Source organism: Saccopteryx leptura, chromosome 7 (assembly GCF_036850995.1).
Source record: "Saccopteryx leptura isolate mSacLep1 chromosome 7, mSacLep1_pri_phased_curated, whole genome shotgun sequence".
Classification (NCBI taxonomy): domain Eukaryota; kingdom Metazoa; phylum Chordata; class Mammalia; order Chiroptera; family Emballonuridae; genus Saccopteryx; species Saccopteryx leptura.
The window spans coordinates 7208134-7232599 of NC_089509.1; the positions used below are offsets into that span (position 1 = coordinate 7208134).

Below are 24466 nucleotides of genomic sequence, written 5' to 3' on the forward strand. Positions count from 1 at the left end.
CAGTCCCACCACCAGCTCTGGGCCCCGCTGTCACAGTGAGGAGAGGCCACAGTCCCAGCACCAGCTCTGGGCCCCGCTGTCACAGTGAGGAGAGGCCACAGTCCCAGCACCAGCTCTGGGCCCCGCTGTCAGTGAGGACGGGCCACAGGCAGGCGCCGTCTAGGTCTGCCACAGCTCACTGCACAGCTCTCTGCTCTCTGTCGCCTCTACCAGCACTCGGCGTGGCCCTGCTGCTTTGGGTCGTGCTGGCATGTCTGGTCCAGCGGGACCTCCCTGAAGCTATGGCTCACCAGCTGGTCCTGTGGGCTGTGCTGCTTAGAAAGAGCCAACAAGGCTAGTGGCAAACAGAGCTGGGCTTGCAACCCTGCTTCCAGCCTGGGCAAGTCTCTTACATTGGGAACCCTGGTTTGCTCATCTGAAAGCAGGGCCAGTAGCTGCAGCCTGGGGGTGGCTGGGAGGGGTCCTGCGGGACGCTGTGCGTAAAGGAGAGAGCAGAGGCGGTGCTGATTCTCACCAGCAGGTCTCACGCTTGCTGCACGGGCCTCTCTCGCCCTCTGGAAACACCTGCCTGACCAGACCCCAGTGCCAGGGCTGCTTGGTGCTTGCCCTCTGTCCAGCTGGCCTAGTGTTACCCACTGTGAGGTCCCAGAAGGTGGGACTCGTTTGGGGTCATTTGACATTGGAGCCCAATGTCACCTTTTATGCACTGCACTGTGGTTGCCTGGTTTCTCACTTTGACAAATCACATGTATACAACCTTACCATCTGCCGACACCCCTGTGGCTCTCTACGGGAGCCCTCGCAGAGCTGTCAGGAGGAGAGAAGGGGAGTGTGTGGATGTGTCTGTGCGGAAGGGACCAATAGGGCAGAGCTCACGCTGCACTGTGTGCTCATTGCAGGGCTGACCACTGACTGGGAAGGGGGAACAGGCCTGGGAACAAAGCTGGCTATGTCCCTCAGCACATGTCGAGAGGGATAGGGGACAGTAGCCATGAGGGCTGCGTTGGGAGGACTGCAGAGCTTTTCCCCTGCAACAATCTTGTGGGGCACAAGGACGCACAGGGACTCAGGAGCCACACGCGGCAGCTTCTTAAGTGCACTGGACAGAGCAGAGAGAGAGAGAAGTAGGAGCCAGTGGAAGTGGGGGTGAGAGGGCATCTGAAGGGATTTCCTGGAGGAGGCATGATCTCATCCAGGTCTTAGGAAGTGAGGGGTTTGGCCTTGCCCAGAAAATAAGATGTAATTGCAGTGGCACAGACCTGGCAGGTGGGAGGGAGATGCAGGGTTCAGGGGCCCACCCTGGTCTCGTGGCTCCACCTGGCCCCACAGGACTGCCCGCAGCCTGGTAGGGATCAGGACTTCCCTGTGAGGTAGGTTTTCCTGCAGGCTTCCGCCTGCTCCCTGTCCTCAGGGAGTGGAGAAGCCCCCTTGCTGTGGTTCCCAGCTCCCCAGCCTGGCCTGGACCCCAGGGTCTCTGGGCTGGGCTTTGGGGCCAGCAGGTCGAGTGGCACTGACTGGAGGAGAGGGGGTGCTTAGCCTTCCCCCACCCCAACAGGAGCTCTGGGCTGCCCGAGGAGCTCATGATCAGGGCCACAGGTGCTCCTGAGAAAGCAGCTGTGAGAACGGCCTTCGGGGGGAGGGAAGGACTTGGTATCTAATGGGCACCGAGAAGAGCCCCTCCACAGACACCTGGTCTGCCGCCTGCCAAATCTGTCCTGCCCTGGCTCAGTCACTGACACACTGTCCTCCTGAGTTCAGGCCTGAGACCCTGGGCTTGTCCTCTATGCCTTTCCTTCCTTCTAACATCATATTCAATCTGACAACAAATCTTCTGGCTTCATCTTCAAAATCTGAAACATGACCACTTCTCTCCTGTTAGCTGGACCCCTGTGTCCACATTGCTCGTAAATCTAGTCTCAGACCAGCAGTCAGAGTGGGTTCCTTTTAAAAGTAAGTCAGAGGCCCTGGCTGGTTTGCTCAGTGGATAGAGTGTTGGCCTGGCATGCAGAAGTTCCAGGTTCGATTCCTGGTCAGGGCACACGTGAGAAGTGACCATCTGCTTCTCTCCTCCTCCCTTTCCCTCTTCTCTCCCTCTTCCCCTCCTGCAGCCAGTGGCTGTTATTTGTTTGGTCCCGGGGACTGCGGATAGCTTGGCTGGTCTGAGCATCAGCCTCAGGCACTAAGGATAGCTTGGCTGATTTGAGCATCAGCCACAGACGGGGATTGCAGGGTGGATATACCAGACAGGGCACATGCAGGATTCTATCTTCCTTCCTCTCACTTAAAAAAAATAAGTAAATAATAAAAGTAAGTTATATTTCATTTCTCCTCTGTCCAACCCCCTCCAAGGGCCCCCTCCCACTCCTCATGAAAGCCAAAGTCTTATCAAACCCTGACTAGACTGCAGGACCAGCCCCAGAACTCTGGTACCAGACTCCTGCCCTGATTCACTGGGTGCCAGGCTCACTGGCTTTCTGGAGGTTCCTTAAGCTCATCAGGCACACCACTGCCTCAGGGCTTTTGCACCTGATGTTACCTCAGCTGGGTCATGCTTCCCACATATTTCGGCATGGCTCGCCTCGCTCAATCCTCTTTCTTGATTCCCTCATTTCAGATTGTGCCCTCACTCCACCTTGGTGCCACCTACCCCTTCCTGGCTCTGTCTCTCCTCAGTATGTGTAAGGTCCATGAAGGCAGGGATGAGGGTGCTCTGTTCTCGTCTGCAGTTCCTACAACACTTCCTGCTCCAGGGCGGCTCACTAAGCACTTGTGCATGTGGCTCAGACTCGGCCCCTGTGGACAGCAGTCCTGGCAGGGTTGAGAGAGCCCCAGAGCCCTCCTTAGGGCTCTGCACCCCCAAAGGAGCAGCAAGCACCTTCCTCGGCTGCAGCTCTGCCCCTGTCCTGCTCTCCGCCCCCGCCGAGCCCAGCACTCACCGTCCACTGGATTGAGGTAGTCATGGAGATGGGGTGTGCTTGTGGCCCCGCCAGTCTGCATCAGCAGGTCCCCGTACGGCGCGGGGTGGCCTGCCATGAGGGCCATCTGGTGATAATAGTCTGAGGGGTTGGTGCCTGCCGGAGGGAGGCCAAACAGTCCCCTCTCCTTAAGATGCTCGTGGGCCACTATGGGTAGGAAGGAGGGAGAAAGAAACAAGCCGTCAGGATCTGGAAAATAAAAAGAGAGAAACACACCCGGCCTGGGGAGACCCCTCAGTGCCCTCTACCCCATCCTCCGCCCCCTGTGCCCCCTCCCCACCGGCCCCAGGCCCACACCACTGAGCAAAGTGAGGGCGGCGGGCATGTTTCTGCTGTGGGGAAGCCGGACCCCAGCCTCTCCTCCGTAGTCCTCCATTTTGTCAAAGCTGTGAAGCCCACTCTCTCCTTCCTCTCCAAGACCCCAGCCCCAGGCCGACAGGGCCCGTGGTCCAGCAGAGGCTCCAAAAGAGAAAGATGCAAGTGGAGGTGCCATGGCAGACAGACAGCAGGCCCTGCCAGTCTCACTGATGTCCGGGGTGAGGTCCCGTGGAGAGCCGGCCTGGCCAGACAAAGCTCATCTGCTGTGTAGCCGTCTTGCTCCCTGGGCTGCAGCTGCAGAACCTGGCTGTCTGCCTCCAGCCCTCACTCAGCCGCCTGGGCCTTTGCAGAGGCAGGGAGGACGAGCTCCAGCCCTCAAGGGGCCTGGTCCTCGGGGTGTGGTGTCAGGGAAGGGATGGGGAGCTTGGAAATGACACACACCTGGTAGGTCTTAGCTTTAACCAGGTGTGCACAATTGGGAGGTGCCACCTCTCTGAGCTGGCTCAGTCTTCAGGTAAAATGGGGTAATAATACCCGCCACTCAAATTACTTTTAAGTATGACAGCAGCAGGCTATGTGACGCAGGGTGCTGCGGGGCCTGTGCGGGCCCAGTGCTGAGGGAGACGGTCTGCTCTAGTTTCACCATCATCACTCACTGAGAGCTGAGGGTCACCATTACCCGCCCCTTGGTGGATGAAGTCTCCGCACTCGGAGAGCAGGGGTCTGGCCAAGGTCACACAGCGGGTAGTTTGAATCTAGACTCAAGTTCCTAACAGCTGCAATCCATGGCCTCCCTGCTACCAGTCTTGCAAATTCCAAAGGAGTTCTTCTGTGTGCTGGGCAGAGAGAAGCAGTCAGTCAATGGGAAAGGCTGTCCTCTTCCTCCTCTTCTTCTGTCTTCTGCTGTGTTTTCTGGAGAGAGCCCTGGCCTCCAGCCAGGCTGATGCTCCAAGCCCTTTGCCTGCCCTGTCCCTGGCTGCCATCTCCTCCCTGACGCCTTCCGTGGAGTGTCCCTTCATCCTTAGGGCACACATGGTCTGGCAGAAGCTGCCTCAGTTGCTGATGAACTTTCCAGGTCTTGCGTGAGCAAGCACTGGGGCTGGCACAGCTCATATTGCTGTCCTATAAGCCAGACAGGCTATGTCCAATCGCCTGGGAGCGTGGGCCAGGGTCAGTGAGGCCTCAGAGAATCTGGTCCACCTTCACTCCCCCCCCAGGGGGCAGGGTCATGCAAATTAACCACATTCTCTCCGGTGCTGAACCCATCCCTATTGTCTCATGGATTTGAGGAAGGGATAAGTGGGCCTTGTAGGAGCCACAATGCTTATACCAAAATCAGGCATAAAGTCAGGATTTGGTCAACTCAAAGTCTCCTTGAAGGGCAGCCCTATATTGCTGCGTAACTCCTCCTGGGCTCTACAGCTGTCAGCTGAGGCTACAGTGTCCTGGATTCATATGATTCTGGGAGCATGCTCTGTTTCCTGCCCTCCTACGAACACCCTTCAGGCCTCACTCTGGCCTGGCCCAGGGAACTGCAGGGCTCTGTCTCTTCCCTGAAGCCCTCCTCCAGCCTGACCAGGCAGTGGTGCAGTGGATAGAGCATCGGACTGGGATTCAGAGGATCCAGATTCGAGACCCCGAGGTCGCCAGCTTGAGCGTGGGCTCATCTGGTTTGAGCAAAGCTCACCAGCTTGGACCCAAGGTCGCTGGCTCAAGCAAGAGGTTACTCGGTCTGCTGTAGCCCCACGGTCAAGGCACATATGAGAAAGCAGTCAGTGAACAACTAAGGTGTCGCAACGAAAAATTGATAATTGATGCTTCTCATCTCTCTCCGTTCCTGTCTGTCCCTGTCTATTCCTCTCTCTGACTCTGTCTGTGTAAAAAACAAAACAAAAAACAAAACAAACAAGAAACCCTCCTCCATAAACTAATGTGTTTAGCTTCCTAAGGTGGTTGTAACAAGCTTGTACAGCCATGGTGTTGACTGCTTCTGATACAACAGAATGTTGTTCCTTATAGTCCCAGAGGTCCGAGTCCACTCTCAGGATCAGGGTGTTAGCAGGGCCATACTCCCTCTGGAGGCTTCAGGGAGAGTCCACTCCTTGCTCCTTCCAGCTTCTGGGGCTGCTGGCTTCCTCGGCTTGTGGCCACATCACTCCCATCTTTGCACTGTCTTCTCACCTGTGTGTCTCATAAGACTTGTTATAGGATTTAAGGTCAGAGTGAGCAATCCAGGATGACCTCCTGATCTCAAAATTCCTAATGCGATCACATATACAGAGGCCTGTTTTTCAAACCAGGAAGTGTCCTCAGGTTCGGGGAGTAAGACACAGACCTCTCCCCTTGGGGCACCAGTCAGCCCACTACACTATGTGTCAGCTTCAAGGCCAGGGCAGAATTTGGGACCTGGCCTGCATCCCTGTGCTCCGGGCCAGCCCACTGCTGGCTGGGTCATCAGGAGAAGTGTGGAGACGCATGGGCCTAGCTCGCAGGAGACAGTGGTTTGATGTGGAGGCAGAATGGCCCTTCAAACACCTCAGCTAGGTTAAGGTCAGTCAGGGGACCCACACAGAGCTGGGTTCTAACCTTGAGGGGGGCATTTCAGAATAGTGTTGCATTCTGGCTGGCCATTTTCAGGTCCTGTGGCAGCAACCATTTGCCTTATCTGGTTTCTGTTTGGTAAAGACCAGGCCAAGTGCAAACCTCATGGCCAGGGAGGAGCCCAATGCCTCAGGGAGCCTTTCTGGACATCTGGAGTCTGGAATCCTTTCCACTATGAACCAGATCTACAGCTCAGCTTCAGCTCACGGTCACAGCCAAGGGCTAGGAGGGGAGACGGTACCCCAGGTGAGGATGCAGCTGGTGGTGACAAGGGACCCATAGGGACCACATTTCCAGGAGCCTTTGCCCATGGGCTCCCAAGTGCACATAGCAAACTTTCTCTAGCCTGGCACTGACTCTGGGCTGAGAGGGAAGGTGTCAGTGGGCGTTTCAGGTATACAATATAGTGATTAGACATGTATGTAACTTAGAAAGTGACCATCGCAGTAAGTCTAGCGCCCACCTGCCACTGTACATAGTTAATACTCACCATCAGTGGGGCTGAGGCCCCTGGCCGCAGAGATCGCGGGGAGCGTGGGGCTGCTGTGCATGGCACGGAGATAATGCTCCATGTGCGGGCTCATGTATGGGTTGGAGGCATTGAAGGGGGACTCCCCAGGGCCAGCAGGGTGCGGGGAAAGCCGGATCAGTGAGATGTCAGAGATGACAGGGCTGTCACTCAGGGCAGGAGGCCTGCAGAAACAAAGGGGAGCTCTCTAAGACGGCATGGCCTGCTCAGGAGGACGCGCAAGGACCCCAGCCCAGCAGCAGAACCAAACAGCTGAGCCACACTCTTTATTTTGTGGGCCAACCTCCCTTGGTCACCCTTCATATCGAGTGTGGACCCTCACACATCTACCAGTGAGTGCAGGCTGGAAACCCCTGCGTGCTGGAGACGCGCCCACCTGCCAGGCTTGTGTTGGGGATGGAGTTCCCTGCACTCATGAGTGCATCTGCCAGACCACAGGCTCAGCAGCTCACACACCTGGGCAAGCTATCACCACTGCTTCCCCAGAGGCTGCTCAGGGCTGCACACAGTGGTAACAAATCAAGCTTTGTTCAATGAACAAATGCATATGCATTCTGCAAACGTGTGAAAAACAGATCACAAAATGACTAGTACCAGCGGCATGATGCAAAGAGCCTATATTCCTAACAGAAACAAGAAATAGAGGAACCAGGAGCTGCCCTGGAAGTGGAGAACTTTTGGAGTCAGTTGGACAGTCATGGATGTGAAGTGCTCAGCCACAGGGTCATCTGGGAAGGAAAAGATCAGTATAGAAGGAGAGTTATGAAACAATGAGCTGTAGTCTGAAATATCACTTTAGCTTCCCTTTCACAGAATTCCTTCAAATGCTAACAGAGCCTCCCTTGGCAGATGCCCACCAATGGTCAGGCTTGAGCTGGTCTGCTTCGGTCCCTCTGGCGCAGGTGCTGTGGCCACAGTGCATCTCTCTGTCCCCTGGTCCGCCCTCAAGGAGGTGGCGGTTCTGCTGAACATGAGGACAGGTCTTGACACAGACTTGCTTTCTTGGGACCTCGAGGCAGCTGCTAGCATGTTAGCTGCAGGCATGTTTTGAGGTCATCTACTCCAAACCATGCTCATTAAAGAAAAATCAGCCCTGGCTGGTTGGCTCAGCGGTAGAGCGTCAGCCTGGCATGCAGGAGTCCCGGGTTCAATTCCCGGCCAGGGCACACAGGAGAAGCACCCATCTGCTTCTCCACCCCTCCCCCTCTCTTTCCTCTCTGTCTCTCTCTTCCCCTCCCGCAGCCAAGGCTCCATTGGAGCAAAGATGGCCCGGGCACTGAGGATGGCTCTGTGGCCTCTGCCTCAGGCGCTAGAATGGCTCTGGATGCAACAGAGCGATGCCCCAGAGGGGCAGTGCATCGACCCCTGGTGGGCATGCCGGGTGGATCCCAGTCGGGTGCATGCGGGAGTCTGTCTGACTGCCTCCCTGTTTCCAGCTTTGGAAAAATGAAAAGAAAAAAAAAAATCACAACTAAGTCACCGGGGACAAATTTTACCGAGATTTAATTTTCAAATAATGTTTTCAGAAAATATAGTCTATGACTTGGCAGAATGCAAAGAAAAGAATATATATTACAATCAGACAAACCTAGATTAGAATCTCAGCCTTTAACAGCTCAGTTAAACAGCAATTAAGTTAATCTCTCCAAGCCTCAGTTTCCTCATCTGTAAAATGGGGATAATAACAGCATCTGTTTCAGGGTTGTCATGAAGATGAAAGCCCCCAAAACAGTGATGTAGCTGTCAACCTGCTGTTAGCGTATTCTGTACCAGAACTTTGAGAGAAAAACCCAGAAGTGCCAGGGGGCCCTCAGTGTCTTCACATGGGGTTGATGTTGGATGCAAAAATTTGGCACTGTTAGAATCTGTTACTTCAAGAGAGGAAATTATATGTCTGTTGACCAGAGCAAAACAGAGATTGCCGATTACATTCAATGGTGCATGAAACTATGCTTACAACACAATGCAAACCAGGACCCAAACAGGTGACATCCAGATGTCTTAACATCTGGGTTGCACTCGACACTCAGAGGCTGCTCCCCCGACCTGGCATAAGCATTCTGTTACACTATTTTCTAGCTTTTGCAGATGCGATTGCAATGGATGTGCAGATCCACTGAGCCTGTCAGGCCAGCTCCACACTTCTTCGCCTCAAATGACTCCCTGAATCCCACCTGGTCAGGCTAATTCTTCGTCCTCCCTGTAAATCCAGGTCAGGGGTCCCTGCTAGTGATTTCCTCCCTGAAGCCCCTTCCCCGGCACTGGCTTCTCCCTGCTGCCCCAGGTCCTATTTGGTCCTGGTGGGTGGGTCCATCTCCCAGTTTGGCCTGGGCAGGAGCAGGGCATGTCTGAAGTACCTCTGCATGCTAGCAAGTACCTCTTGCAGAGGCATGTTCCCAACCAGTGACGGCTGCACACCTACGAGCCAGCTGCTGAGCGTGGCAAAAGGGAGCCTTGGGGTACATCATAGACAGAGCCACAAGCCAGTCTTCTTCCCAGGCAGCCTTTAGGGGCCTGTCCACCTGTGAGGGGCCTGCGTGATGTGTGTGGCTGAAGAGGTTCTGCTCTGGGCAGGGGCTGCCATGTGTCTGAGGGGGAGACATGGAACTAAGCTCATTTACTCTCTTGCCAAGGGTAGGTCTTGCTGGCTCAGGCTCATTGACCATTCCCACCACACACAGGACAGGTGTTTTGTGGAGACAAGACTCAGGGAGAATGTCACCCGTGGGGCTGGGAGGACACCTCTCTGTATGACTCTTGGGACAGACCTGGGGTTGAAAGGTACACATTGTAGAAGGCTGAGAGCAGTCCAGTGAAGGGCAGGGTGTCCTGCTGGCCTGGGAACAGCTCAGGTGCTGCCTGTTCTTAGACCCTTAGGTCCTCCCACAGACATGTGAGGCAGGGCAGGTTCTTGGGGCCCACAGGACGCAGGCTGGGCTTGTGACAGAGCCGCCTGTGCTTGCTGAAGCCAGCAGTCCCAAGGGGCCTGCCCAGGCTTCCCTGGCACTGGGGCTGCCCTGTGGAGCCCACTGGCCACAGCTAAGACCCCAGGAAGCAAGTCGTTGATTACATGAGGATTTAAAAGAACACTTTTAGGCCACATGGCAGCCTGGGTGGGTGTCTGTTTGAGCTGACCCCCATTCCACTGGCCAGGTGAGTGTTTCCCAAGGGGGGAGGCTGAATTGAGATTTCATGTCGGGGGTGTGCACACTGCAGAGGGCCTCCCTGCTGGGGCTAGAACCTCCAGCCCAATTCTAAGAACAGGGAAGACTCAGCCGTCCTCCAGGCCAGTCTGAGTGCCCACCTGGGGCAGCTGGGACTCTTGTCTTCACACCTCAGTGACCGTCCTTACCCCTCTCTTCCCACCACATGCTGTCACCAAGCACACAAAGAGCGTACACCTACTCCGGTCTCACACCTGGGCTCTGTATGGAGGTCCAGGAACTCCTTGCAGGGGGTGCTGGATGACCTTGGATGAGAGCTGGAACCCCTCCCTCACGCTGTACTGTGAATGAGTGAGAAGGACCCGGGGGCACAAAGGTTCCAAGAGATGTCAGTGTGAGTCCAAACAAAGTCAAAGGAATACATTTTAAATGGCAGAATTCCAAGCATTAAGAATGCATTTGGAAAACCAGGGGGCTTCCCAGCAGCCCCGAAATCACACCAAAAGCTACCTGCTAGGGAAGTCTGAGCCACCGCTCTGGGCCACCCTTCTCCCACCTTACTCCCCAGCTGCAATCTTCCTTTCTTCTTCTATTTCCACACTATTTACTGTGGGCCTGACCCTGGTCTCAGTTGTGGTCAATTCAGGCCTTGAGTTCCAGTAATGAAGCAGACTCAAGGAGGTGGCTCTAAAGAGAGAAGAGGGGCCAGCTATGTGAGCTCATTATGCAAGATGGTCACAGTCTCCTATGCTGTAGGTGTGCACACCCATACTCACACCCTTGCGGCCACAATCATCAGGACAGGCAGAAGTGGCCTTTTTGCAAGCTGTGCAGCTCTTCTGCACCGCCTTCTTCCCTGCGGTCCAGCTCTGAGCTCATCTGAGCCTGATACTACCAGCTGTTTCTTCACATATTTGTTCATATTCCCAAGAAAACTGTCCCAACCACTTGCTCTGTGCCCAGGGAACTGTAGGGAGCTCAGAGCCCATGTGGAAGAGGCAGGTCTGCAGATCAAGTAAGCAGTGAGCAAATTCCCTAAGTGCATGTATGTACGAGGAAAGCTTCTCAGGGCAGGTAAGATTTGGACTGGGTTCTGAAGGATGAATAGGAGTTTATGAGGAAGCAGCAAATATTAAAAAAAAGATGGAGTGTAAAAAAGGGTGTGTATATGAAGGTTATACATAGGATCTGTATTGTAGCCGTATCCCTGCTTCTGCTGGGAAAGGGCGTGGGGGTGACGTGTGGCCCCAGGCTCCAGTCAGGCGCCCCTTCGCCACAGGCACTGGGCTGGTGCAGAGACGTGCGTGTGCACCTAAGACAGCTGATTTGGCTGGACCCTTCGAGGAGGAAGTGCTCTCTGTCCACAGGGGTTGTTCAGTGAGCAGGATTTCAGTGTGGGGCTGCTGGGGGCCTTGAGGGGAGGGGCCAGGTTACCATGATACACAGAATGTTGGAGCTGAGAGACAAAGAACCAGTTCCTTGAACTAAACCTCTGAGGACGGATCCAATTTCACCAGAAGCTAGTGCCCTCGGCCTTTTCCGTATCAGAGTCAATACATTTGTGAGTTTGTTTAAACCAGTTTAAGTCGAGTTTTTCTGTCTTAGGCAATCGCCGAGGCCTATCAAGGCCAGCCTGGACTAGTACGGCCTCCCCTTCCCACAGTGATCCTGGGTCTGGCAACCTACAAGAAAGACTCGAGCCATCATTTCTTGGCCTGTCTGCTCTGCCACCTGCAGGACTGAAGAGGAGGGCCCCAGACATCCTGCCCACAGCTGCTGAGGTTGGCGAGGGCCGTTGTGCTGGTCCGTCCTGGTGTGGGCATGAGGCACAAGCGGGGGGTCTGGGTAAGAAAGATAGCCAACAGCCTCCGCCTCCCTGTGTGAGTGTGTGTCTGCACAGGTTGCTGTGCTGGGCTGGTTCCACTGCAGTAGAGGATGCTGGCGTTTCCTCCCAATGTGGGCACTGCCCTGCTGGCTGGGCCTGGCTCCTCCAACCGCAGGCTGTGGGCAGGCCCAGGAAAGGCACTCCTGAGCAGTCTTTCCTCTTCCCTCGTTCCCTTCCTCCCTGTTGGGAGGGGTCCTACAGAGCCCCTGGCCAAGATTTCAGGGCCAGGCCCAAAGACCAAGGTGATGGCCAGGGGAGAAAGAAGAAACAGGAGAAGGGAGAATGGACAAAGCAGGTGGGCACCTAGCTGGATGGGCAGGTTGATCCGAACCGGACGCTGTCATGGGGATGCTGCCACGACTAAGTTGCAGACACGCTCTGGACATGGAATGCATACAACACCCACAAAGGTGCTGCACGGCAGAGTTTATATCTGCCCTTAAAAGGAAAGGAAACAGGTTGAGGACAGTGAGGAGACTTCCCCAAGTGCAGAGCTGCATGGATGGGGCTGGCCTTCCTGACTGCGAACCAGACTAAGCACCCAGAGCCCAGTTTCTGCCTCAGCTGTCTCTGCCCTCAAGAAGTTCAGCATGGTACCCTCTCTGAACCCCACTTCAGCCGGCCCTCTTGCCGACTCTGGGGGTGTGGTGCAGGCTACACGTTGGTAGAGCCTGGACTTTCTTCTGGGTCTGAATTGTGGCTCTCTCCAAGCCACCATGTTCCGCCTGCAGGGCACAGCAGTGGAACCTGCCCGGAGGGCAGCCGTGACATGGGCTGGACGCAGCATGGACAGGGTCAGAGGGACAGGGTCAGAGGGCAGCCGTGACATGGGCTGGACGCAGCATGGACAGGGTCAGAGGGCAGCCGTGACATGGGCTGGACGCAGCATGGACAGGGTCAGAGGGCAGCCGGGACATGGCCTGGATGCAGCATGGACAGGGTCAGAGGGACAGGGTCAGAGGGCAGCCGTGACATGGGCTGGACGCAGCATGGACAGGGTCAGAGGGCAGCCGGGACATGGGCTGGATGCAGCATGGACAGGGTCAGAGGGCAGCCGTGACATGGGCTGGACGCAGCATGGACAGGGTCAGAGGGACAGGGTCAGAGGGCAGCCGGGACATGGGCTGGACGCAGCATGGACAGGGTCAGAGGGCAGCCGTGACATGGGCTGGACGCAGCATGGACAGGGTCAGAGGGACAGGGTCAGAGGGCAGCCGGGGCATGGGCTGGACGCAGCATGGACAGGGTCAGAGGGCAGCCGTGACATGGGCTGGACGCAGCATGGACAGGGTCAGAGGGCAGCCGTGACATGGGCTGGACGCAGCATGGACAGGGTCAGAGGGCAGCCGTGACATGGGCTGGACGCAGCATGGACAGGGTCAGAGGGCAGCCGTGACATGGGCTGGACGCAGCATGGACAGGGTCAGAGGGCAGCCGTGACGTGGGCTGGACGCAGCATGGACAGGGTCAGAGGGCAGCCGTGACGTGGGCTGGACGCAGCATGGACAGGGTCAGAGGGCAGCCGTGACGTGGGCTGGACGCAGCATGGACAGGGTCAGAGGGCAGCCGGGACGTGGGCTGGACGCAGCATGGACAGGGTCAGAGGGCAGCCGTGACATGGGCTGGACGCAGCATGGACAGGGTCAGAGGGCAGCCGTGACATGGGCTGGACGCAGCATGGACAGGGTCGGAGGGCAGCCGGGACATGGGCTGGACGCAGCATGGACAGGGTCGGAGGGCAGCCGTGACATGGGCTGGACGCAGCATGGACAGGGTCGGAGGGCAGCCGTGACATGGGCTGGACGCAGCATGGACAGGGTCAGAGGGCAGCCGTGACATGGGCTGGACGCAGCATGGACAGGGTCAGAGGGCAGCCGGGACATGGGCTGGACGCAGCATGGACAGGGTCGGAGGGCAGCCGTGACATGGGCTGGACGCAGCATGGACAGGGTCGGAGGGCAGCCGTGACATGGGCTGGACGCAGCATGGACAGGGTGCAGCATGGTCCTGGGTGCTTGCTAGGGGCTCAGCCAGTCTCACAGTCGCTAGTTTCTTTTCTTGATTTTACAGACGTGTAAGTGGAAGAAGCTCAGATGGTGGAGGAGTAGAGCCAGCCTGCATCTCTCAACACCAAGTCCTGGGCCCTGACCCATGTGCTGGCCGACGAGGAAAGGCCGAGGAGCTGAGAACTCTGCACGGCCACATGTGGCTCTCGGGGCCCTGCAGACCCGTGGAGACAAGTGCCATCCCTGGGAGCCAGAGCGACAGGGGCCCGCTCCTAGAGGACGTGGCTTCCACAGGGCTGGAGGAGGAAGAGGAGGCTTTGCCTGGTGGGGGGAGGAAGGAGGGCATCTGACACACAGCACAGCCAGAACTAAGGCACAGGGGCAGGAGACAACGTGCTCCTTAGTGCCACGACAGGAAGGGACAGAAGTGTGGGGTCTGGGCGCGCGTCTGGAGAGGCAGACAGTGTGGAGCTGAGAGGTGCTGACGCGCCCAGACTCAGCACGAGCCGCCGGGGCATGCTCTGCTCCTCCCAGGTCAGAAGCTGGAGGCAGGAACCTGGTCACCCAGAGATGCCCCTTCTGACAGCCCTGGCAGAGACCTTCTCCTGCGTAGGTTAGCAGGGCCAGAAACAGGCAGGAGTGGGCCCTCTGCATTCTATTTGCAGATACTGACTCTAGATTACTAAGCAATAGAATGATGAGAGACAGTTTTCTGTTGTTTTAAGCCACCAAGTTCACTGTAACTCATTAGGAACTACTACCGTACATGAGCACACGGTCTGGTGTGGAGTGGACCCTTGGGAGGTTTGGACATCGTCATTGTTATTACTGTCACCTTTCTTTAATAGTGCCAGCTCTCAGGGAGCAGGGTCCATGTGTTATTTCTTGGGATAGCCCAGCCCCCACAGGTGTTCCATCAATGGCAGGTTGGCAACAAAGGGAAACTCCCTCCCTGCTGTGCTCCAACCCCCTGTGCACACCGGGCTCCCGAACGTGCCTGCCCGCCCGCTACCTGGATTACACAGTCACTGGCTCCCTACAGTTGAATGCACCCCACAAATAGCCCAACACGCCAACCCTCCTGCCCCAAGGACAGCTTGTTCACATGCACTAGTCCTGCCTTCAGGCTGAGATGCTACCACCCACCAGGATGGCAGAGCCATGGAAGAGGTCAGAGGGCTCAGTGTGGGCCAGCCATGACCCCTCTGCTGTTGCCAACCTGCTCGGGACTAGGCACTATGTCCTCAGAGACACAGGCAGATGGCCGTAGGCCCACGGATCTACTGGAGGGAAAACAGATCCTCTCGTCCCAGACTGGGGTTCCTTAGAGCCGGGGCTGGCTGGGCTGGCTCTCACCAGGGCATCCGCGCAGAGCGGGCTGGTGCCCACTGCCCTAGGCCTCCCGACAGACAGACAGTGCTCGTCAAGCTCCTCTGGGTGGGGCTCAGTCTCCTCTTCAAAGGCTTTTGGTTTGTTGTTGTTTTGGGGGTTTTTTGGGGGGGTTGCAATTCGGTATATGGCAAGTTTATTTCCACATTTTCTATAGATTAAAAAAGTTCCAGAAATCAAGTCCTTTTCAAAATATACTTGGGTGTTTACAGTTGTAAACATAATGTACAGTCAATACTTATAGAAAGCATTGGAGCTCTGCTCCTGCCTAAACCGGAGCCCAGTTTACTTCCTGTGTCAATCTGCACTTTCCTGGGTGTCTGGGCTCCCCCGTCCATGGAGAGGAGGCCCTACAAGGCCAGCAGGTGGGACAATCATGAACAGAGTTAGGGTCACATGTCCAGCATTCACTGCCTTGTTCCTAAGTCCACGCATCACCGTCAGCAGTCACTGAGCGCGGGCTGCTGACAGCACTGGCGTCAAGCTGGGCGTCCGAGGAAGACTCAGTCAGGATCCTACACACAGGGAGTGGGGCTGGTGGTCACAAACCTGACTGACAGGAGCAGCAAGCACCAGGTGTTGTCAACCCCAGCATCCCCAGGTCTACCCAGAATCTGCACGTGCACAGATGTCAGCGGAGCACAGGAGTGTCTACGAGGCTGTGGCAATAATCAGCTGCCAGGGTGGTGCTGCTGAGCAGGTTGCCCAGATCCAGCCTCAGCTCAGGAAGTCACAGCCCCCACACCTGCATTAACATGAGTGCCTCGACAAAAACCACCATGCTGGCACCTGGTGAGTTGTGGAGAGAGTATGGACACGGACAGCCTGCAAACAGAACACAAGGTGCTGGGGCAGAGAGAAGGTTGAGAAGAAAGAATTCATTCACTCTGCTTGGGGCAATCGAAGAAGGCTTCCCGAGGAGGTGGCATCTGAACTGGCCCAGACTCTTACAGGGCAATGGGAAAGGGCAGCGAGTGGTGCAGGCCTGGTGTTCTGAGACAGGAGAAGAGCTGCATAGGGGAGAGTCACACTGGGGAACAACTAAGAGTCCAGGGGTGGAAGCCCTGACCAGACAGCTGGGTAGAAGGGGCGTGTGTGAAGACAGCCATGAAGGAAATGTTGCTAACACCAGCTACATTGCAATAGGAACTTCTCTCCGTTGCGGGAGTGAAGAGCCCAGGGACCAAACAGGAGAGGTCATTTGCGATCATAGAACTAATCGTGGAACAAGTAGGCTTATAGTATAAACTGCTTATTCAAATCTCTGGAAAGATGACAGTTCCATAGAAAAACGGGCAACTTGCTGAACAGGAATCTCCTAAGAAGGAAACATCAGCTGCCAGCAAATAAAGGATGCTCAGCTTCATTTGTAATGAGGGAAACAAAAAATGAGAATCACAGGGAGATGCCATTTTGGCAAAAATTTAAATGTTGATGACATCATCCTGGTAACAAGGAAGTGGATGGAGCACGCTGAGCCTGCTGGTGGGGCTGAGGTCGGCAAAACCGCCCAGCCTAGATGTCTGGTACCAGCTAGGAGGGCTCAAGTGGAACACCCTCTGACTCAGGGGTTTCCTTCTCAGACACATGTTCACGCTCATGCTCAAGAACGTGCTGCCCAAAGGCCCTGGAGGACGGGACAGGAGCATCATCTGCAATAATGTTCCAAACAGCAGACAGATGCATCCCAGATGCCTGTCAACACAGAGCTGCAAGCACAAACTGATTCAAGGGCTCCACGTGTCAATGGGTGAATCCGCAGAAGGGAACGCGTGGTGTGAAGAACAGGGGTCTCCAAAGAATACACCTGCAGTGATTCCATCTACATACAGCACAGACAGCAAAACTCAACAATGCAGTACTGGGGGGTCACCTACAAGGCAGGTGCTACAGCAGTCAAGGGTGACAAAGTCCAAACCCGAGCATGCGGAGTCGGAGGCAGAGACCGGAGAGTGGAGGGGCACACGGTCTTCAAAGGTGCTGCCGTGCCCCTAGTCCTTGGGCTGGTTAGGGACGAGGATGCATGTCTTCATATTTTAACCATGCTTTTGCTATACTTTTGCATATCGTCAATATTTTTTTTTAATCTTTTTTTTTCTTTATTCATTTTTAGAGAGGAGAGAGAGAGACAGAGAGAGAGACAGAGAGAGAGAAGGGGGGGAGGAGCTGGAAGCATCAACTCCCATATGTGCCTTGACCAGGCAAGCCCAGGGTTTTGAACCGGCGACCTCAGCATTTCCAGGTCGACACGTTATCCACTGCGCCACCACAGGTCAGGCCGTCAATATTTAATAAGATGGGTGAGCACTGCCTTTGGGTTAGCAGTTGACTGAGTGGACGGAGCTCTGGGGTGGGGAGTAGAGAGGCCGCAGGGCTGGTTGGGAACTTGTTTGGGCTGTTGGAAAGCATGTGAGTGTTGGCGGTTGTCTCCCTGGTCACCCAGTGGACTCATCTTGGCTATTCCATCTGTCTGCCGCCGAGGCTCCATGCTGGCCAGTCGAAGCCTGCTCCACAGGTCCGCTTGTGGCCAACACAGATCTGCACACACGCAATCCATTTGCCCCTCCACTCACCTGTCCCCCTTACAGACCCGCAGACCCCCCAGACCTCGCCCCTCCACTCACCTGTCCCCATTACAGACCCGCACATCCACCAGACCTCACCCTTCCTCTTACCTGTCCCCATTACAGACCCGCACACCCGCCAGACCTCGCTCCTCCGCTCACCTGTCCCCCTTACAGACCCACACACCCGCCAGACCTCGCCCCTCCACTCACCTGTCCCCATTACAGACCCGCACACCCGCCAGACCTCGCCCCTCCACTCACCTGTCCCCATTACAGACCCGCACACCCGCCAGACCTCGCCCCTCCGCTCACCTGTCCCCATTACAGACCCGCACACCCGCCAGACCTCGCCCCTCCGCTCACCTGTCCCCATTACAGACCCGCACACCCCCCAGACCTCGCCCCTCCGCTCACCTGTCCCCATTACAGACCCACACACCCGCCAGACCTCGCCCCTCCACTCACCTGTCCCCATTACAGACCCGCAGACCCCCCAGACCTCGCCCCTCCGCTCACCTGTCCCCATTACAGACCCGCAGACCCCCCAGACCTCGCCCCTCCACTCACCTGTCCCCATTACAGACCCGCACACCCACCAGACCTCGCCCCTCCGCTCACCTGTCCCCATTACAGACCCACACACCCGCCAGACCTCGCCCCTCCACTCACCTGTCCCCATTACAGACCCGCACATCCACCAGACCTCACCCCTCCTCTTACCTGTCCCCATTACAGACCCACAGACCCCCCAGACCTCGCCCCTCCACTCACCTGTCCCCATTACAGACCCGCACACCCGCCAGACCTCGCCCCTCCTCTCACCTGTCCCCATTACAGACCCGCAGACCCGCCAGACCTCGCCCCTCCGCTCACCTGTCCCCATTACAGACCCACACACCCGCCAGACCTCGCCCCTCCTCTTACCTGTCCCCATTACAGACCCACACACCCGCCAGACCTCGCCCCTCCTCTTACCTGTCCCCATTACAGACCCGCACACCCACCAGACCTCGCCCCTCCACTCACCTGTCCCCATTACAGACCCGCACATCCACCAGACCTCACCCCTCCTCTTACCTGTCCCCATTACAGACCCACAGACCCCCCAGACCTCGCCCCTCCACTCACCTGTCCCCATTACAGACCCGCAGACCCCCCAGACCTCGCCCCTCCGCTCACCTGTCCCCATTACAGACCCACACACCCGCCAGACCTCGCCCCTCCACTCACCTGTCCCCAATACAGACCCGCAGACCCCCCAGACCTCGCCCCTCCACTTACCTGTCCCCATTACAGACCCGCAGACCCCCCAGACCTCGCCCCTCCACTCATCTGTCCCCATTACAGACACGCACACCCGCCAGACCTCGCCCCTCCGCTCACCTGTCCCCATTACAGACCCGCACACCCGCCAGACCTCACCCCTCCACTCACCTGTCCCCATTACAGACCCGCACACCCGCCAGACCTCGCCCCTCCACTCACCTGTCCCCATTACAGACCCGCACACCCGCCAGACCTTGCCCCTCCGCTCACCTGTCCCCATTACAGACCCACACACCCGCCAGACCTCGCCCCTCCACTCACCTGTCCCCAATACAGACCCGCAGACCCCCCAGACCTCGCCCCTCCACTTACCTGTCCCCATTACAGACCCGCAGACCCCCCAGACCTCGCCCCTCCACTCATCTGTCCCCATTACAGACCCGCACACCCGCCAGACCTCGCCCCTCCGCTCATCTGTCCCCATTACAGACCCGCACACCCGCCAGACCTCACCCCTCCACTCACCTGTCCCCATTACAGACCCGCACACCCGCCAGACCTCGCCCCTCCACTCACCTGTCCCCATTACAGACCCGCACACCCGCCAGACCTTGCGGAGCACCAGCCTTCAGCTGTCACTTCCTATGCAGAGATTGTAATACAGAAATCACTGTTTTCGGTTGATAAAGAGCAGATTTCTTGCTAAGTAAACGCTGATGTTTTGGTAGGGAAATTAGGTTATAAAATTGTGCCTACAAGAGGCCATACAGATGGACTTAGTTAAGATCTAGCCACATAGGCAACAGGGTTAATTCAACCACCCATCCTTTATCACATTTTTTTAACCCCTCAGAGCAGAAAGATAGGAAGATTATCAGCTTTCAAACATAAAAACCAAAAAGCACAGAAACCAGAGGGAAGCATGTATAGGGGAGTCTCTTGCCAGCGGAGTGAGGACTGGTGCACAGCAGTATGGGTGGAGGCCTTGGATCTGCCCCATGTGTCTGGTGTGGGGGGGACTTAGGTGCCCCTGGAGAAGGGCTCGGGGAGGCCAGTCTGGGTCAGCCTCTGCAAGTGAGCTGTGGCGGGGGTTAGCCTCCAGGGAAGAAGGGCCTCTGTCTGAAAGAGCAGCCCTTGGCTGAGCACAGCTGAATGGCATCTTCTAGGAAGTCAGGCTAACTGGGGGCTTTTGCATCACAGGGCAAATGTGAGGGGCTCGAAGGAGCCCTGGGGTAGGAATGAGTCATGGGGCTCTGGGGGTCTTTAGTAAAAAGAGCAGTTTCCTTAGACTTCACTAGGGTTTTAGGTCTAAGCAAAGAGCAGAGGCCTGAGGGGAGGGAGGTTTGCACGCAGGGACACTCCTCCCGGTGGGCACTCCTCAGCATGGCCCGGCGTGTCAGAGTGGTGTGTGCAATTTCCTTTCCTGGACTCCTGTCAAAACCAGACGGAGAGTCCCAAATAGGTGAGATAAATGTCCTCTTCGAGGTGGTGTGTTGCTGATTTTCACTGAGCCTTTGAGTCCATTAGCGTGCGCTTTTGAAAAGGCCCTCTTTCTTCTGGCCCAGGACTGGAGGCCGCTCACTGGAGAAGGAGCAACCTCATGGAGGCAGCAGAGCCCCCGAGTGGGCTGTGGGTGGGAGGGGCAGAGGCAAGCCCCTCGGGCTCTTCTGCCGAGAAACACCAGGTTTCCTGGTGTTCTGGGCTCCCCCTGACCCCTCTTCCAGTACACCGCCTTGTAACTGCCCAGCATCTCCCCACCCCTTCCAGACCATGAGGGCTATGTGGATGGCAAGACTGTGCCCCTTGGGCCTGTATCACCAACACCTGGCCCCAAGCTGGCACACCCAGGCATTGAGTGAGTATGGCAAATGAAAGGTCCCCTATGAGTTAAGTGACAATTCGTCTCTTTCTGCTTTGGGTGGGCCGGTCAAGTACACACTTTAGAAAGGCAGCTCCTGGACAGAGAGGTTGAAGCAGGGGCTCCCAGTGTGCCGTGTCTTCTCCCCCCGTGGGCAGCTCCTGGACAGAGAGGTTGAAGCAGGGGCTCCCAGTGTGCCATGTCTTCTCCCCCCGTGGGCACCTCCTGGACAGAGAGGTTGAAGCAGGGGCTCCCACTGAGCCGTGTCTTCTCCCCCCGTGGGCACCTCCTAGACAGAGAGGTTGAAGCAGGGGCTCCCAGTGTGCCGTGTCTTCTCCCCCCGTGGGCAGCTCCTGGACAGAGAGGTTGAAGCAGGGGCTCCCAGTGTGCCGTGTCTTCTCCCCCGTGGGCAGCTCCTGGACAGAGAGGTTGAAGCAGGGGCTCCCAGTGTGCCGTGTCTTCTCCCCCCGTGGGCACCTCCTGGACAGAGAGGTTGAAGCAGGGGCTCCCAGTGTGCTGTGTCTTCTCCCCCGTGGGCACCTCCTAAACAGAGAGGTTGAAGCAGGGGCTCCCAGTGTGCCGTGTCTTCTCCCCCCGTGGGCAGCTCCTGGACAGAGAGGTTGAAGCAGGGGCTCCCAGTGTGCCGTGTCTTCTCCCCCGTGGGCAGCTCCTGGACAGAGAGGTTGAAGCAGGGGCTCCCAGTGTGCCGTGTCTTCTCCCCCCGTGGGCACCTCCTGGACAGAGAGGTTGAAGCAGGGGCTCCCAGTGTGCCGTGTCTTCTCCCCCCGTGGGCACCTCCTGGACAGAGAGGTTGAAGCAGGGGCTCCCAGTGTGCTGTGTCTTCTCCCCCCGTGGGCACCTCCTGGACAGAGAGGTTGAAGCAGGGGCTCCCACTGAGCCGTGTCTTCTCCCCCCGTGGGCACCAGCACACATCACGAACGCAGCAATGCAGGCTGCAGGGTGGGTTCGCAGGGCCGCAGCAGCAGGCCTCACCCAGGGCACTGCTCCTGCATTCCCTCCGGAGAAGCTGGCTCCGGCTGGCAAGGTGACCCTGAGTGAGAGCACTTGGCATACAGGTAAGTCCAGCAACAATGACTTAGGTGGATAAATTAATGCATTCTGGGCACTGGCATCCGCTTCTACCTAGAGCAGACACAACCTGGACATATGCAGCCGGAGAGAAAGCCTCACCTCAAAGAGCGACCGACCCCACTAACACATGAAATTTCGCTACTAGCGATTCATTCTTTGGGTTGATGACTGTCCTGTTCCCATGCTTTCCAGCACCATGAGACACCATAGCCCTAAAACCTGCCTTGTGAGGCCCCTTCGTCTCTGCCGATAATCCTGGCATAAGAGAAGGGGACGAGTCTCGGCACTGCGCTCAGCAATCAGCTGAATGTGTGACGCTCCTCCCATTTCCTCCTTTATGGCTGGGGAGAAAATCACCCACCATACAGGGTGCTGGGAGGACTGGATACAATCCCATTCAAGCCTGGAATGAAACGTGGGCTTCCTCCTGGTGCCCACATGAGTGGGAAAGCACATGGCTGTCCAGAAGCTGTGCTGCCTCAGTCAGTCACCTAGTCCTTACAACCACCATGTGGGGTCCTGGTGCACCCCCACTTTAGAGATGGGAAGACCAAGGCTCACGGAGGTCACACAGCCAGCCCAAGGACAAAAAGGGCATGGGTAGCCCGGCAGGACAGGAGAGGGCCCAGTGGATTACCTCCAACCCTGCAGGACCTTTCCATGGGGCAGCTCCTCACAGCTGCCCTGTACACCATCAGTGGCGGACAGCCTCCTTTCTGCACATCAAACTGTGCTTTACTCCTGGGCCTCCCTGCCTTTGGCTGACCACACGGACTCTCTCCAAAGCCCAGAGCCAGGCAGCTCCTCTTCTGTGAGGGGCAGCTTCATCTAAGATCAAAGAGCAGCCTGCCTTATCAGACATGCTCCTCATTAAACTTTCATGGGCCAGACTCCATTATAAATGAGCCGACTGTGCCCTGCCACAGAGCGCCTTCCTGGAGCTGGGAATCGGAGGCTCTGAGAGCCGGGAGAGTCCTCGGCAGAGTGGTCAAGGTGCAGAGTGGGCCTCTGGGGTCAAATTACCCAGGTTCAAATCCCAGCTGTGCTGTGTTCTAGAATGTCCCTAAAGAAAGCAGCCAACCTCCCTGTGCCTCAGTCTTCCCACTTAACGAGCAGGAGTGACCGTGTTGCCTTCTTCACAGGGTGTTGATGAGGGTTAGCTGATGCAATGCACAGGGCTGAGCCCAGGCTGCTGTGAGTGCCCAGAGAGGGATGAGGGTTAGCTGATACAATGCACAGGGCTGAGCCCAGGCTGCTGTGAGTGCCCAGAGAGGGATGAGGGTTAGCTGATGCAATGCACAGGGCTGAGCCCAGGCTGCTGTGACTGCCCAGAGAGGGATGAGGGTTAGCTGATACAATGCACAGGGCTGAGCCCAGGCTGCTGTGACTGCCCAGAGAGGGATGAGGGTTAGCTGATACAATGCACAGGGCTGAGCCCAGGCTGCTGTGACTGCCCAGAGAGGGATGAGGGTTAGCTGATACAATGCACAGGGCTGAGCCCAGGCTGCTGTGACTGCCCAGAGAGGGATGAGGGTTAGCTGATGCAATGCACAGGGCTGAGCCCAGGCTGCTGTGACTGCCCAGAGAGGGAAAGGGAGCTGCCTAGAGGGTTCTTAGAGGGCCACTCACATCACTGTGAGCCAAAGGTTCATATCTCTTTGTCACACAGTCCTCTGACAACCATGAGAGGTGGGCACACGGGCCCCACACACAGCCTGGCCCCAGGGATTTCTGGGTTCTGTCTATCTGCCCTCCAGTTGCTCTGAAGAAGTGGCCAGCAAAGGTGGATTTTAAGGAACGTTCTGGAGACAGAAAGAAAGTGAGGAACCACGTGGGCAGGAGAGACAAGGCCCCTGCTGGGTGACTCCAGGCCCACCCAGCCTTTTGGCCCGGGAGCTATGCAAACTTGCCATTCGGAAGTCTCATCTTTCCACAAGTTTCTGGAAAAAAACCCACATGTTTGTGGAGGGAGAACATATTTACGGAACACAAACAAAGCCAGTCCTCTAGGAACCATGAACCTGTTGTATTGTGCCAGGAATCAAGAGAAAATACCCACATACCTTCCTAACGACCCCTCCTTTCCTCGGTGGATGGCTGAGGACAGAGCTGTCAGGGCCCAGGGCTAGGAAGGGGAGCCGCAGACTGAGCGCACATGTATCAATCTCACAAAAAGCAGGGCAGTCTTTATGGAACACTGACCTTGGAAAAAGCCGTCTTCAAATCCCCCCGGACCAGGAAGTTCATGAGCTCAGCCAGCAGCAGCAAGGAAACTACTTCCTCAAGCGAAGCACACCAGCAGAAGGGCTAAACATCCCCCTTAACAGGCAGTGCTGGGATGAGGTGGGTTCGGGCATCCTTAACAGCTCTCCCAGGAGGCTCGGGGTAATTTGTATGTGTGCAGATGATGGTGGCAGGTGGGGGTCCTCACACCCACCAGCTGGCATTTCCGTTCTTTCCTTAAAGTACCTGAGCCAGTGTGTTGACTTTACACAAATGGATAGCCAAGCCCCAGAGCCATCTGTCCCTACCGAGAGTGCCCATCCTCTCTCCTCCTCTGTGCAGGGTGGCCTTGTGCCGTGACCACTGCAGTAACTACAGCTCAGGATCAAGTGGTCTGCGGGGGGCGATCAGTGGTGGTCAGGCTCAGGGCCGAGGCAGCTGCTGGGGGTCATGGATGTCAGCAGTCAGGTATGGAGCCGGGCAACAGAAGAGGGGACTGTCTTTCTCATGGTTGAGATGCAGCTACCACCCCTCCACTAAATGTGCTCTCCTCCTTCTGCAAGCTGAGAAAATGAATAGATTTTGGTCAACGT

General features: G+C 56.6%; 1 protein-coding gene across 1 annotated transcript in view; it reads right to left on the reverse strand.

Moving 5' to 3' along the window:
• GLI2 (GLI family zinc finger 2) overlaps positions 1–24466 on the reverse strand; it is a 283170-nt gene that overhangs the window by 34072 nt on the left and 224632 nt on the right. Inside the window, exons 4-5 of the mRNA XM_066344832.1 lie at positions 6385–6587; positions 2937–3122 (exon numbers count right to left, since the gene is read on the reverse strand). Of these exons, the coding sequence (XP_066200929.1) occupies positions 2937–3122; positions 6385–6587 (389 nt within the window). The remainder of the gene's footprint in view (positions 1–2936; positions 3123–6384; positions 6588–24466) is intronic.